Source organism: Balaenoptera borealis (genome assembly GCF_965194805.1).
Source record: "Balaenoptera borealis genome assembly, chromosome: 3".
In the NCBI taxonomy this organism is placed as follows: Eukaryota; Metazoa; Chordata; class Mammalia; order Artiodactyla; family Balaenopteridae; genus Balaenoptera; species Balaenoptera borealis.
This window is the reverse complement of record NC_138866.1, coordinates 105,113,349-105,130,256: the sequence shown is the minus strand read 5'-3', so window position 1 is coordinate 105,130,256 and position 16,908 is coordinate 105,113,349. Positions and strand designations below refer to the sequence as shown.

Below are 16,908 nucleotides of genomic sequence, written 5' to 3'. Positions count from 1 at the left end.
ATTCATACTTCATTTTTATCTTTTATGTACTGGATAGTGTACTGAATTTCTCCGAATACCAGATCTCTTATGTTCTCTGGGAAAACTGATTCTCTTTTCCTTGCACTCCCTGCTCAGACATTTAGTTGTAACTTCCTCCACACTGTGAAGTCAATTTCCGTTCCTCCAGCTACTATCCATCTAAAAATTTGTTGAAATCTCTTTGACAGTTAGTATGCTTTGATGTTTTCCTGGTCTTTATGAGTGAAAATATTTTATTTCTTTGCCCTCATTTTAGCAGGGCTTTTGGAGAGTGAGGAAATATTACATGTACGTGATTAATACACCATATCACTTTCACAGATTTGAATCAATCACTATTGTGGCTGAGCTGGACCTAGTTTTGAAACTTCACCACTTACTGTAGTATTGCCTTGGGTTTTCTACTTAACCCCCACAGTCTTTATTCTTATTTGTAGAAATGGAGTTTATAATATCTAATATGAGGATTAAGTGATGAGATAGTGAATGTAAAGTTCTTAACATACTACCTCATGCATCATATATGCTCAATAATTTGTAATTGTTATAAACTGTTAGGCTGGCCTCATGCTTACTGAGGTTTTAGTGTATTCTTTCCTCACCAAAAAACATTTGAAATAAGCAAAATATTTCATTTGTCTATTGTTTAATATTACTAGGTTTGACAATGGAAGGGTTACCGTGGCTCCAAATATAAAATCATAATTTCATAAATGTTTTATCTAAGTACCCGTATTTAATATGTGTGTATAAAATACTGTGGATGACACATGCAAATTCAAGCTGTGTTTTACTAGTTTTCTATTCAAGTAATTGTAATTATGGCCCATATTTGAAAGAATCTAAGGAAAGCAGGTATTGTTATAACTGGATAACTGTTTCATGTCCTTGATTCAGAAGCTTTTGGTACACTGAAATTCTTACAAGTTTTTTAAAAAACAATTTTTGAAATCATGCTTTTAGTTATGAGAATTATTTTAATACATACTTTAAATTAAGAAAATTTTTTTCTCTTTAGTTTACTAGGTAGCACACTTAAGTTCTTTTTATCTAGAAAGTTTAGTGTAATAAAAGTAGTTTAAGCTTAGTTTTGAATATAAAAGAAAATTATTATTAATCATTTCAGGAAATTGCAAGACCTAATATGGCTGAAGGAGAAACAGAAACATCAAATTCTGAAAGGTAAATATAAGGAAAAACTGAATCTCATGAAATTCATGTATATAAAATGATACTTGAGCTGTGTTATATTTCAGTTAATTGGCAAAAGGCTATTTAAATTTTGCATATGGTGTTCCTTTTAGTAATGGCTTTTAATTAAAATAAAATTTTGAAATATTAATATAACAGAAATATACTGCAGATCCTTAGTTTTGAAATTTTAAACATGTAGAATACATTTTATAAGTTGTTAAATTTTTTAAAAGTACTTAAAAGTAAGTAAAATGTTAACAGATTTTAATTGCCTCTATTAAATGAAAATAGTTACAAGATGCTACAGGTTATAAGATGGTGACGATTCTTGCAAATAGGTAATTTTAATATCTTATTTTTTAAGTATTTTCAAAAAGCTGTAAAGCTACTTCTTTGGTGGGAATCTCAACATAAAAGGTTCAAAATTCAGGGATTGGTTTTTAAAAATTTAATGCTTGAGTAGAACACTGCAGAACACAAAAGATTTCACAATTTTTTTTTTAGCAAAAGAAAATCCAACATTCTAATTAGAACTTTATTCCAGCTAAAGGTGATTTTGTCTTTTAGATTAAGTACTTTCCCCATTTCTATCTTTATGCTGTGTGTTTTGTAGTAGGCTGCTTGTTAACCTGATGAGATTAATTAATCTATTGCCTCCAAAAAGAAAATTATGGAGTAAGACCTTTTGAAGATGTTTCTTAGACGTCACTAGAAAAATTATCTAGCCCTGGGACTTCCTTGATGGCCCAGTGATTGAGACTTCGCCTTCCAACGCAGGGGGTGGGGTGGGGGTGTGTGGGTTCAATCCCTGGTTGGGCAGCTAGAATCCTACATGCCTCAAGGCCAAAAAAACAAAACATAGAACAGAAGCAATGTTGTAACAAATTCAATAAAGACTTTAAAAATAGTCCACATAGAAAAAGAAAAGAAAAGAAAAATTATCTAGCCCTTTCTTCACCTAGCATTTTTCCTAGAATTCTGGTTGGGGAAAGTTAACAAAAATTCAAATAAGGATTTAGAAAAAGTAGACTAGTCACATCCATATTTTTTAACATTTTCTGTAAATTATAGTTAGTTCAATAAGATCTGAACAAAAATAAGAATTTTACAAATTTAAATGAGAGAAATATTATAATTTTTTGCAGATGATGTAATTGACCTGTAAGATCCAAGAAAATGAGCTAAGAATGATTGAAATTAATCAGGGTATTAATTAAGGCAGCTTGGTGTAAAATTCAGAATCTTTACGATATACCAATAACATGTGATTACAAAATATAATGGATAAAATTCACAGTAATAACAAGATGAGAAAAGTGCAGCATCTATTTAGAAGATTTCGAAGAAAAAACTTACTGAGATAGAAAGTAATATATTAGTAACTTACATGATAGGTCATTTCCCAAATTAGTTTATGGTTAATGAACATTTAGTTGAAAATCCAAATTGGATTTGATTTGGAAACTAGTGGTGTTTAACGTAAGATTCATATTTTTCTACTTATTAATACCATAATTTTAAAAATCACAGCTGTGTTAGATATTAGGTTGTTTCTGTATTCACTATTTTAAACATTGTTTTAATGAGCATCCTTGTACAATTATCTTTTACTTTTTCAAACTATTAATTTAGGGAGAAGAGTAGTATAATGTAGGTGATTTGCCCTATTAGATAATAAAGTACAATGTTAATTTCTAATTGTTAAAACTGGGTGGTATTGGCCTGTAATAGTCAAAAGACACATCAACAAAATAAATAGCAGAGAAACAGCCTTTTAAATATAATTTAGTAAATAATAAATGACTATCTGATAACATTGCTTTGATATTTGGCAGTTCATTAGGAAAAAGTCTAAATTCCAGGTGGATTAATGTAAGAACTAATATAAATGTAATCATTAAATTTCTTTTTGTTAAAATAAGCATTGTTACATCTACATAAGGGACTGGAGAGCCTCTTAGAAATCTCCTGTTTCTAAGACTCACAGACATAGAAGACAAACCTTATGGTTACCAAAGGGGAAAGGGTGGAGGAGGGATAAATTAGGAGTTTGGGATTAACATATACACACTACTATATATAAAATAGATAAACAACAAGGTCCTACTATATAACATAGGGAACTATATTCACTAAATAGTTTCTGTTAACACACCAGGGTAAGAGTAAACACAGAGACAGGTATACACATAAGCATATATGTATGCATGTTTTATATTTACATATTTTTTAGGCATGTGTTTATGTTTTTATAAATTAGGCTGTTAAAAAATCAGTGAAATGTTTGTGAATGCTTAGTTGATTTTGCATAGGGAAAACACTCTAAGCCCAAGAGGACATATAAATCATAAAAGAGAAATAGGGTTTTTTCCACATCTATTCATTCCTTATTTAAATTACTCTTACGAATTAATAAGCACACTCACATTTTAACTAAAAATAAGCAAGGGTATGAACAGATAAAAATAATGATAACCAGGACTAAAACCAGTGAATAGACTCCTCAGGATTCCTTTTAATATGTGACTATGGAGTTTCTCACTCTGTTGCCCAAGAACATGGCCACCTCCTAAATTGTAACATCATGGCAAAGACCGGGGACCTCAATTTTTTTCTTTTTTTTTTTTTTTTTTGGTGGGCAAGTGTGCCTTTTTTTAAATTTTTTAGAGAATGTCTTTATTTTGATAGTGTTCAAATACATTGTATTATGAAGAAATAGATAATAAATAGCTTTATTTTTTCAGTAAACAAGATGAAGCTTCTTCAGAGGAAATAAAAAATGGATGTGATGTGCATTTATTTGAAGGCTCATCAACAACAAAAAGTGAAGAAGGTGTATCAGGTTCAGATAAAGAAAATGATACCTGTCTTGAAGACCAGGAAACTGGCTCAAAGAATATCTTCAGTTATGATTCAATTATTGATGCAGATAAGGTGGAAAAGGAAAAACAAATAGAGCACATTTGTCAGGAAACAGAGTTGAAGAGGTGCCAAAGTTCAGAAAACCTCATTGCATGTGATCAGACTGAAGATTGCAATGCCAGTGAAGCTAGATTTTCTTCGAAGAATATTAAGGATTTGCAGTTAACATCTGGTGATGTTAGCATTGATCAGTTTTTGAGAAAAAGAGATGAACCTGAATCTGTTAGTTCTGATGTTAGTGAGCAAGGCAGTATTCATTTGGAACCTTTGACTCCATCAGAAGTGCTTGAGTTTGAAGCCACAGAGATTCTTCAGAAAGGTAGTGGTGATCCTTCAGCCAAGACTGATGAAGTAGTGTCTGATCAAACAGATGACGTTCCTGGAGAAAATAGCCTTAGCACAACAGAGACAACAGGAGACCTGGCAGATGAAAAAGAAAGAAGTTGAAATTAATTAGGCATTCTAAGTTTTAGTGTACCAACGATAAGAGCATTTGGAACAGTGCTATCAGGTGAGCTCAGTGGTGCTGTTGCAGAGTGCAGACATAGAAAAATGTGAGGGAGGTCATTCATACACTTTACCTGTATATTCAACCTAGGTTATTAAATCAGTTCATCATTAATAGCATGATTAGTATGAATTTCCAAGAAGTTTTTAAGACATGAGTAAGATTTTAATGAAAGTTAAGTTTGCAATGAAAAAGTCTCATTTAGCAGTTTTCGAGGTTATGGAACTTGGTGGTCAATATGAATTGAATATTAGAATATTATACTAATAAAGCTTTTGAAATTTCCATCAGTTCTAAACTAAAAGTCTTTATTACCTGTACATCCTTTTCAATTAACTTAAAGGAAGAGATTTGGAAACCACATACCTTTTGGGAATAATTGATTTAAAATAATGGCCGATTGGCTTTGTTAATGAAGGCTTCATTTTGAGTATGATACTGGTAAATGGAGCATGTTTAGAATGCTAAATTAGTTGATCTAATGAGAATTTGGATGAACATAAACTTAATTTTGGATATAATATAACATTCCAGACTGCCAGAAGCATGTAAACAGAATATTTGAATCTGTGTACCTCCATACAAGTGTTAGCCTGCCAGGCTGTAAGCTTACCTTAATTAAACTTTCAGTGAAAGTGAAATTATTAAAATAAAAATTTATATTTGTGCTTTTTGTCAGTGTGTAAGCTGTGCAGAAATCCCTTGATGTACTAGTTGTATAAAGTAGAAACCCATTGTTGAAACTCCTGTAGCTATTATGCTCTTAATATTGTTTTAATGATCTTCTTTAGAAATAGACCCATAAAAATGGTCTGGAAACCAAACCAAAGTATGGATTAATGTAGATATTGTAAAGCAGTAAACTGAAAACATGTCCTGGCATGAATTCAGCCATGTTTAAGTGACTTCTTCTGTAATTGTAAAATAGAAAATTCAAATGGGACCTAAAGCAGGATGTAAAAAATTGGTTTGGGTTATTTAGCCTAATTTATCCATAAGATGGCTGCTAAATTGATTTTTTCAGTTTTTTATCATATAGAAAATAATAGATATAGAAATGAATAATATGAGTAACAGTAGTTTGCTTTGAAGTACTAATAAACTTTTATTTAAAATGCTACATTTTTACTTCTTAAAATGTGCTTTGAATTCTTAAATTTTGTTTCACTGAATGTTAAATGTTTAAAATGGCTATTAAAATTCTGCTGTATATAGTAGTTTTTGAGTAAATATTTGCAATAAAAATCTGTCCCTGAATAATTTTATTTTTCAGAAAGCTGCTTGAGTCGGATTACCTTTGGCGCCTCTAGAAATTGTATATTGCTCAAGGAAATTTCATGTTAAAGTTAGTGGTAGATTTTATTCCGTATTCTTCAATTGATGCATGATTTATTTTAAATTGAGACAAAGTACAGGGGGAAGAACTGCTAGTATTTACAGAGAATTGATTTGCTTTATAAATTCTTCTACTTCAAGAGAATTATAATTTAATATTATAGTTTTCTATCTGCTCAGTAAATTAAAGAGGCTAAATAGGCAAAATATTTTATTGACTTATTTTCTTGAATATTTTTGAGGGTGGGGGCAAATATTTTTATCTTTCCTGCTCCCAAGAAAAGATGGGATAGAGGAACTTATTAACTGTCATCCTTCACCTTGTTGAAACATAAATCTATAGCAGAGAAGACTTTTGGAGTAAGGGGAAGAAAAAAATCTGTGTAAGGACCATTTTCTGAATCTCATTCAATTAGTTGCCAAGGCTGTCACCTAATGCTTCAAAAACCTAGAGCACTGTACCAAAATAAGTCTCTAAGTGACACTGTAGTCCCTTGTGAGCTTTGAGTAGTTCCTTCTCCTGCCCCTACATACTTACAGTAGTGGTACTGAAAGTACCTGATCAATGAATAGTTTATACCTATCCACTGTGAGAAAAGGAACTTGTACCAGACTATAAATCCTTCATTGAGAAAGTCTAGCAATGAAAACAAAAAAATAGTTGAAATAAACATTGTACTTGCTAACATAGTTGGTTTCTGTTTTCACATAATCTCCTATCTCATTTCTGATCAGGAACAAACAATTCAGGTATGCAAACCAAACCTTTGAGTAGCAGTGCTTTAGCACAGTGGTCAGCAAACTTTTTCTCTGTAGAGCCAGATAGTGAATAATTGTGGACTGTGTGGTCACAATTATCCAACTCTTCCTTATAGCTTAAGAGCACCTATAGACAATATGTAAATGGTAGCCTGTTTGTGTTCCAATAAAACTTTATTTACAAAAACAGAATGTTGGTTGGATTTGGCCAGTGGACTGTAGTTTGCCACCACCTGCTTTAGAGTGCTGTTTTGTCTGGGCAAATTGTGCTCAGGGACTGAGATTTTCTTTGCCAATAACTTATTTAACACCAGTTCACTGTGAGAATTATAATTTATAAAAATAATATTTCGCAAGCCGATACCATACAGGATAATGTCTGTTAATAAGCTAATAAAGAAATAACATACTCCAAACTAATAATAGATTGATTACACTGTTGTTCCAGGCAAAGAGGAGATGAAAGAAAGTCCAAATTTAGTTGAGGTGTACCTTTCCAGGAATTGGTTGTCTGTAGAGTCAGTCCTTCCAACTAAAAGCTGGGTATCAGCTGCCAGCGTAGGTCTCTTGCTGCTGGGGCACGTAGCTAGGGGGTGACAGTACCGGTGTCGGTAAGCAAGCTGGGCTGTTCCAAATGTTATGACTCCAGGGACCATTACATGACTTACACCACTGCCTACCAGGAGTAGCCTTGCCAAGGCAGGAACAGATGTCCCTTCTCTTCCTGAGACTGCTGCACAGTTTAACACTGCTGAGGACCAAGAGTGGCCTGGCCATGGCAGGAGCAAGTGTCTCAAGATCTTCACAGAGCTATGTAAGTCAGCAAAGAGTAGCCTTGCCCAGACTAAACACTCTCGGTAAGTCCTCATAAATTCTCGGTATTTAAAGTTTAAGTGTCCATCACTCGATAGCTCTCTTCCATATGTTCGTATTGATTATCCTCCCCAGCGGCACCCCTTAATGGCTGAGCTGCTGAATGCTTATCAACAACAGCAGATGTTGATGACATCATCCTGGCACAGCTTCCTTAGTGTAAACAAATTTACCTGTAGATCAAAACAACTTCACTTAAGTCATAAACAAGTGGATTTGAAATCATAACAAACCAATACACAACAAGCACTTAGACTTTCTTGATTGACTATGAAAGCCAGTGATGCACTCAAGTGACTCTTTGCCTAAGAACTAACTACCAAGGTGCCTTACTGTATTATAGTCTCCTGTTACCTAACAACAGAATTATGATTGATTACATGTGCAGTTCAGTGACGTTAAGAAACGTTCATTTTGTGGATACACTTTTAATTTACGTTGAAAATCTGAATGCCATATTTATTTATGTTATTTTTTCCCCTTTGTATCTCTCCAATGTTTTAGGAAGGAAATTGTAATTTTTTTCACCCTATAAATTTTTAAAGAACTATTCTAAACATTTTTTAAAAGGAACTGACAAGATATGAGTCACCTTGTTTCAGCTATAAGTAAAAAGATATCTGGGCAATTACTTGTCTAAGGTTACAAAGCCAAGATTTGAACGTAATTTGATCTGATTCTGAAGTTAGTGTTTTCTACCACATCTATAGTTCCTAGCATTTATACTGAATGTCCCTTTTAAAAATATATCAGTTTTTGCAAATAACCCTTCCATTGATGGTACTAATTACAGTTTTATTTATTATTCCTACAGTGATTATATGCATATGGAATGGAGGACCTCTTAACCTAAAGAAGAGGACCTACTGATCTCTTTTACTAATAGGAATTGAGGAATTTTACCTCAAGAGGAGGGGTTAGTGAATATTCTATTAACAGGAAAGACAGCATGTGATTTAAAGATACACTTTATATAATAATTATAAATGTTTTGACATCATTACATTTTTTTAGGCTTCTGTAATGTCATTTTAAAATTATGGTTGATATGATCATTTTTGTTCCATCAAACTTGTTACTCCAGGATCACTCACTTGTACTGACTTCAGTGAATTAGGACTTTTGTATGTATACAGGCACTAAAAAGAATTGCAAGTGTTTCATTTTTACTAGATTACTATAACACTAAGACTTGTTTTTTCAGCTAAAAATAAAACACAATTTACCTATGTCTAAGCATTAAAAGAGAAATGATTATTTTAAAAATATTGTTTACTAATGAGGCATATCTGCCAATCCATGTACACAAAATGAATAGTCAAATAGATTTTTTTAAAGTCATGGTAATGTTTAATTTTCATCTCAAAATCTATAAACTCAAAGATACTTCACTTGGATCATCTTGTACGGAATTAAACACATCTGTAGCAGCATCTGTAACATCATCGAGGGATGAGGTGTCCTGGGTGAAATTACTTTTACAGTTAGCTAAAGGTAACTTTTAATTGCTTTTTAAAAGTATTATAAAATCACTTTTGTTATTTAAAAGAATATACTATGCATAATTTAGTCTTCTTTGATGACACAGTGGGTCATCATTATGGAGATTTTTGGACCAAGCTATAAATGAAGCTGTAGCTGCAGATATTAATGGCCTGAATAACTGCTGATCACAGAAGTGACCTTGGATTTCGGTTTACAGAAATATTTCAGGTACATCTAGGGTCATTTGACTTTTCTAAAAACAGAACAGAAAAACTGACTACATTACTCACCCAATTCAACCTCTTTTTTAAGATGAATTTTCCCTCTTAAATACTAAAGTAAAACTTGCCATTTGTGGAGAATTTGGTAATTATAAACTGTAGTTTTAAGCTTTCAAAATATTTTAAGCATTTACGCACTGCCTTAAAAACTTGATTTTAATTGCTCTATATCAGGGGCTAGCAAACTATGACCCACAGTTGGCTACCTTTTTTTGTAAACAAAATTTTATTAGAAAACAGCCATGTCATTTGTTTATATATTGTCTGTTGTAGCTTTTGCACTACAACAGCACAGTTGTACATGACAGAGGCCGTATGGTCCGTAAGTCTCAAGGATTTACAATCTGGCACTTCAAGAAAAAGTTTGCCAACCCCTGCCCTATATTTTTGTATGGGTATAATCATAACTTTATAACTGTTCTTTTATTTTCACTATTATAGACACTGCAGTGAAGCTCTTATTCCATAAATTTTGGTCCATATTTTATTTACCTGTACTAAAATTCTAAAGTGTATAATTTATTAGATTGAAGAGTATTCAGTTTTTAAATTGAAAAATAGAAACCCATACTTATTTTAATTATCATACCATAGTACTTACAGAAAGCTTCTTGGTCCAGCATTAACTTGTAGGAGTTAAGAGTTTATTCACCTAGATTTTTTTCTTTGATTCTTCAAAGTCAGCTTGTTTTTAGCCTAATGTAGATTTTCATTCCTGCTATTCACCAAATATTTCTAGTGTGTGGCCATATGACTAGTTTCTGGCCAGTGAGTTGTGAGTGAAAGTGACTTCTGGTTTCGAGGATTTAGTTGTTAATGTGAGACTCTTTAGAACCCTCTTTTCCCTCAAGCATGGTAACATTTTTACTATTCAGATGGTGATTGCTATATCAGGCTTGGTTCCTGAGGGACTATGAAAAGAGCCTTCCTGTTTATTTAGATACACATATAGCATGAAGGAGAAATAGCATTTTTATTTTAAGCTACTGCAGTTAGAGAATTTTTGTTCTACAGCATAACTAAGTCTCTCCCTACTGATGTAGGAATTAATCCTGAAAGTGGATTGCTGCCATTAGAAGAAACACAGCTGAGCTACATTACACCAGTGTATTGCATTGGCTTAGGTGGCAGATGGCAAGGCTACATGAGGTGATCCACATTCTGCTATGGTGAGAGATTTGGTAAACTTGACTGTAATAGCTGAAAGACAAATGGTGTACGTAATGAACTTGTATCTCTATTGGAAGAGTTTGACTAACAAAATGTTAATAGCATGTTTTGGTTACTATATTGGCTGCATTTGACAACTTACTCTGAGAAAGAAGTGAACTCAGATGAGAAATGGTAAGATTGAAAGTGGGAACAAAAGAGAATAGAAAAAGTCCACAAATCCAGATACTTGCAGGGTTGGAAAAGGCTAAACTTCTCACCCCCAACCAGTAAAAGGAGAAGGCCTAAGCAAGAAAACTTAATTAAATTATGAATATGGCCATCATACCAATTAATTAGATTAAAGAGAGGCCCCGAAGTGTTTCTTCTATGTGTAAATTCCTTCACGGCATTTCTTGGGAAACACATATTTTTCTGAATTTCAAGACAAATCAGTCAAGAAATCGATGAAACAGGAAAAAGTATTGTAACTTTCCTATGAGAATTAAAGCTAAGTAATGAAGTTAGAGCCATTACTGGTTTGCAGGAATCCTCTGAAGTCAAGCTCAAAAGTAAGACTAGGGAATGCTGACAGGTGGAGTCCAAGAGTAAAGTCAACATTTCCAGGAACCACAATAGGAGTCCACAGAAGAGAAGTGGTCATAGTCTGATCACTCAGTCATACTTGTAGCTATTGCCATGGTATAAATGTGTATTCATACCCCTGTCTGCTGCTAATGGTGAGTCATTCTTGCAAGTAAAATAAAAATTAGTAAGTTTATATTCATAGGATACTTTATACAAATCCCATCAATGGTCTTCCAAAAATAACATGTTGTGGAAGCAAAATAATTCCATAAATTATCAATTTTGACTTGTGATTCTGTGTGGTGTTTTTACTTTTGAGAGGAGAGCCAAATGTAACATTAGTCAAGTAACTACCAAATAAATTTATTGGCACTTCCCAGTGTATGATTATTTGCCAAAGGGTGCTATTCTTTACAAATACTTAAACAATAAATGCAAAGAAAAGAAGTAAATGTTGTGGAACATTCTGAAATGAGATCAGAAACTGATCTAAAGTCTAAATTAGCAAAAGCACTATCAATTGCAACAATAAGACCAAAATCTGGGCTAGCAGACAAAATATTTTTTATCATTAAGAAAGGAAAAGAGCTTCTATGAAGTAACATGTAACCTAACACCAACTTGAAGATGTTTTTGGACAGTCCCTAGCAACTTCACTAATATCGATGCAAAAATGAAAGAAGAATTTCTATGTCTGGAATAGTTGTTATAAAATAAAGATAAAGACTATCAGATAGGGCAATTAATGTGTTGTATCTTTTTAGATTTCTTTTTAAAAAATTTTATTGAAGTATAGTTGATTTACAATGTTGTGTTAGTTTCAGGTGTACAGCAAAGTGATTCAGTTATACATATACATATATTCATTCTTTTTTTCAGATTCTTCACCTATATAGGTTATTATAGAATATTGAGTGTAGTTCCCTGTGCTATACAGTAGGTCCTTGTTGGTTATCTATCTTATATATAGTAGTGTGTGTATGTTAATCCCAAACTCCTAATTTATCCCTCCCCCCGACATTTCCCCTTTGGTAACCATAGGTTTGTTTTCAAAATTGGTGAGTCTGTTTCTGTTTTGTAAATAAGTTCATTTGTATCATTTTTTAAAATTAGATTCCACATATGATCGATATCATATGATATTTGTCTTTCTCTGTCTGACTTACTTCACTTAGTATGATAGATTGCATTTTAAGAAAAACTTTTAAACAAATATTTGTAGTGCTTCCAATTTAACAAATGATTTTTATTGGCATTTTTGTTAGTTTCCTTTATTTAATGTTTTCTGTTATCAAATATCAATGTCAGGTAGATATAATGGTATTGAAGTATATAATCTTGTCCCAATACATTGATTCATGTTAATAAACATTTATTATTATGTCTTTTTTAACAGAAAATATCTGGAACATTTAGTATAACTATCACAGAAAAATGATTCAGTATTTATTTTGGTCACTCATAACTATTTTAAATATATTAAGTATGGTGCTATGAAAAATATAGAATGACAATTCTGTGTAATTTGGGGATACCTGAGAATTCCCAGAAGTTTTCATTTCTCATTCCCACATCCTAAATATTAATACCTGTCAGGAATTGGAAATACCAATGCCCAGTAATTTGTTCAGATATATAAAATGGCTTAGGAAACAGTTGCTAAAACGTCAGTCTTCTACCAGTGCCTGATGGGCTCAGGGTACTCCAGTCAAGTGTAAAGAGGAGCTGGGGGGAGCACTTCTTTAAATTTGTGGGTGTGAGTATTGGCTCACTGCTGACTGCAGTCAGATAAATAAAAAGCAAACATTTTGAGAAAGTTGAACTGTCAAACCATGAGCCTGGACTAAAAGTTTATGACTGATCAACTCAAAATGACCCTTGGGCCCCCAACTTTCTACACGGGGTAGCAGACAGAGAAAGTTGCTTGGTCCCCAAATAAAACATATTCCCCAATGTCTACCTCTGTGGTCAAGAAGGATAAAGAAAAAAGGAAGGACCTCCTGGATGGTGGGATCAATAACTTTGGACAGCAATTGATTAGAGATCCCCTTCCAGCAAGCAGAGTCAGGTTCTCATCAAGGAATTTTTGCACCACCAGAGTAGTGTCCTTGTAGCAGAGAATTGTTTTGGACCAGTGACTGAGTGTTTCCCATCTTTCTCCTTCAGGATAGGAGTGTTTATTTACAGTTTTTCTATCTCTGTCTCAACCTTGTGTGTGTAGAGGACAGCTTTTTAATTCATAGGATAACCAATCTAGAGGAGACTAGTGCATACTATCCCCTGATTTAGAGACTAGCAAGAGATACTGAACTTTGAGCTTGATGCCGTTGATTTAATGGTACTGTTGAGTTATCTCTCCTTCGAAGAGAAGGAGTGTGTTTTGGCTATAAGAAGGAGGATACACTGAATAACTGCTGACCAGAAGCGTGCTCTGTGATAGTCATTAGGGCTCTTCACCTTGTAGTTACAGTAGTTCTCTCTAGAGAACCAGACACATAGCAGGATTACACTTCCCTTATGGTTGGGTGGTGCCATCTTTCTGGGTCTGGCCTGTGAATTGTGGGCTCCACTTCTGAACTGGAGAATTGAATTGCCAATTTGAGACTCTCTAGATGCCTGTCTTTCCTCTAATTTGTTTATTGGCAACGTTTGAGTTGGTGGTTGCTCTGTCATTTGAGTAACTGTGATGAAGAGAAGAATCACCTTCCCAGTTTGCAGTGGACTTTTAAAATGAGTAAGAAATAAACCTTTTTGATTTTAGTAATTGATATTTGAGGGTGGTTACCATAACATAATTCTAACCTATCCTAACTGATAAACTTAGTAACATTGTGAAAATCTTTTCATGCCTGTGCCTGAGGACCTATTAGAATTTTCTAACCTTTTTAGATCTATCTCAGCATTTCCTATCTTTTACTATTATCCTATTGCACAGTAATTTTATATTAGTCCCCCTAAGGATTTTTAAAAATTGTTTTATTGCATAATTTAAAACATAGTTTTAGAACTTTCACTTCTGACCAACTTGTAGTAATAAGGACTGGATTTAACCCTCCCCTCTGAAACAAACAAAGCAACATGAAACTGGTTTTCAAGACAGTGATATCAGGAAAGACAGTGATCCGTGAGAGAAAACAAATTAGGTGAGCCTTATGATTACCTCAGCTTACTTCTTTGAGAGCTTCCAAGCTTTAACACAGGGAAAGGAAACTGAGACAAAAACTGGGAGATTCCCTAGGTTGAGGAGACAGAGCTGAGAGTCTGGAGAAACCCAGGGAGTTCGAGTTCATAGGGCCAAGTCCCAAAGAGGAGAGAGCTGCGCAGAGAGATTTGTAGTATTCAGCAACTACCCAGGGCTAGAGAAAGGACAATCTGAAAGGATTAGGGGGGGTACAGAAACAGTGCATATTCCTACCAGATGGAATGAAAAAAAAAATTATAATTCATGGAGCACTGGGTAGAGAACTCAGGAAGTTGTTACTATGGGAGTAATTAGCCCTAGGCTGAGCCCTGCTCTTTACCCAACTAACAAATCATAAAAGCAAGACCTGAAAGGGTTCAATAATTTACATACAAGTGTACTGTATCCCAGAACAAAATTCAAGAAGATATATAGGGATACAAATATATCTAGCACCCACAAAGGTAAAACTCATAGTGTCTGACATCCAGTTAAAGATTACCAGGCATACAAAGAGGCAGGAAAACATGACCATAATGAGAAAAACAGCCAGTCAAAACTGACCCAGAACTGAAACAGATGTCAGAATTGGGACAGGATATTAAAACATATCATATAACTATCTTCAAAAAGTTAAGAGGATGTTAAAAAGACCCAAATTAAGCTTTAGAGATGGAAACTACAATGTCTGGGATAAAAATTATGCTGATGGAATTAATGGCAGAGCAGACATAGCGGAAGAAAAGATCACAGAATTTGAAGACACAGCAATAGAAACTATTTAGTGAGCCGTGGGACGTCAAGAGGCCTAATATTTTCTAAACTTGAAAACTCTAAACCCCCAGATCCAAGAAGCTCAACAAGCCGCAAGGGATTTGATGATACATGATACATGAAGAAGACTCACAAAGACAACATAATCAAATTGCTTAAAACCAGTAATAAAGAGAAAAAATTTAAGAATTTTAAGCAACCAGATAAAAAAAACAATGACATACAGAGGAACAAAAATAAGGATGACATCAGAATTCCTTAAAAGTACTGGAAAAAAAAAACAAACCCTGTAAACCTAGAACTGTATTCCCAGCAAAAATGCTTTTCAACCAAAGGCAAAGCCTGTGAAAATGTACCACCAGGAGACCCACGTTACAAGAAATGCTAAAAGAAGTCTTTGGGGCAGAAGGTAGACACCTGAGATCAAATTACTTAACTATGTTGCTCAAATCATCTATAGCTTTACTAAATTTTTTTTCCCTTGATCTATCAGTTACTGAGAGAAATATTTTAAAATCTGACTCTGATAATGGATTTGTATATAAGCTGTAATTTTATCAACTTTTGCTTTGAGATTATATGCCTACAAGCTTAGTTTATTTTCCTGGTGACTTGAGCCTTATTATGTAGTGACCCTCTATATCTCTAGTAATACTTACAATTTACAGGCATAGCTTGTTTTATTGTGCTTTGCGTTATTGCACTTCACAGATACTGCATTTTTAACAAACTGAAGGTTTGTGGCAACCCTGCATCAAGGAAATTGGCACCATTTTTCCAGCAGCATTTGCTCATTTCATGTCTCTGTGTCACATTTTGGTAATTCTCACAGTATTTCAAACTTTTTCATTACTGTTACATTGTTATGGTGATGTGTGACCATGATCTTTGGTGTTACTACACAGCTCACTGAAGCCTCAGTTGATGGTTAGCATCTTTTAGCAATAAAGTATTTTTTAATTAATGTACGTACATTTTTTAGGCATAATGCTATTATTGCACACTTAATAGACTACAGTATAATGTAAACATAACTTTTATATTCACTAGGAAACCAAAAAATTCATGTGACTCACTTTATTGCAGTGATGTTGAACTGAACTTGCACTGTCTCTGAGGTGTGCCTGTATTTTGTTTGATACAGCTATACAAACTTTCTTTTGGTTAGTATATTTTTAATATTTATTTTCCCACTATTATACTTTCTGTAGCATAAAATTATGTTATTAAAATTCAGGGACTTCCCTGGTGGCACAGTGGTTAAGAATCCTCCTGCCAATGCAGGGAACTCAGGTTTGAGCCCTGGTTCCAGGAAGATCCCACATGCCGCAGAGCAACTAAGCCTGTGCGCCACACCTACTGAGCCTGTTCTCTAGAGCCCACAAGCCACAACTACTGAGCCTGCATGCCACATATACTGAAGCCCACGTGCCTAGAGTCCGTGCTCCGCAACAAAGAGAAGCCACCACAATGAGAAGCCCGTGCACCACAACAAAGAGTAGCCCCCGCTTGCTGCAACTAGACAAAGCCCGCGCGCAACAATGAAGACCCAACGCAGCCTAAATAAATGAATTAAATAAATAAATTTATTTAAAAAATCAATCAGATAATCTTCGTCTTTTATTTATAGCATTAAGTCTACTGCATTTATGGTACTGATCAATTTTTCTATTTCTAGAAAACATATTTCTGTTGCTATTGCTTTATTTTTTTATCTTATTGTCTTCTTTTGAAGTATCCTTTTTCACATTTTTTTTTTATTCTACTGGTTTTGGAAGTTATATGTTCTATATTCTATTTTTAAAAAATCTTTTTATTGGGTAACCTAAGAATTATAC

At 33.8% G+C, this 16,908-nt stretch overlaps 1 protein-coding gene across 16 annotated transcripts in view; it reads left to right on the top strand.

The window, feature by feature from the left end:
- Nucleotides 1–16,672, top strand: part of ZNF280D (zinc finger protein 280D) — a 130,724-nt gene extending 114,052 nt beyond the window's left edge. For 4 of the 16 annotated variants that reach the window (XR_014243403.1, XR_014243404.1, XR_014243415.1 and 1 more), the window contains 3 exons: nucleotides 1,148–1,203; nucleotides 3,960–4,648; nucleotides 5,919–16,672. Coding sequence is in view for 2 of the 16 variants with exons in the window: in XM_082388081.1 (XP_082244207.1) it covers nucleotides 1,148–1,203; nucleotides 3,960–4,584 (681 nt within the window). In the remaining 14 variants the exon portion in view is untranslated. Of the gene's footprint in view, nucleotides 1–1,147; nucleotides 1,204–1,506; nucleotides 5,863–5,918 lie in introns of those variants that run through there. The other 12 variants (XR_014243405.1, XR_014243406.1, XR_014243407.1 and 9 more) reach the window with 12 other exon arrangements.
- The last annotated feature ends 236 nt before the right edge of the window (nucleotides 16,673–16,908 follow it).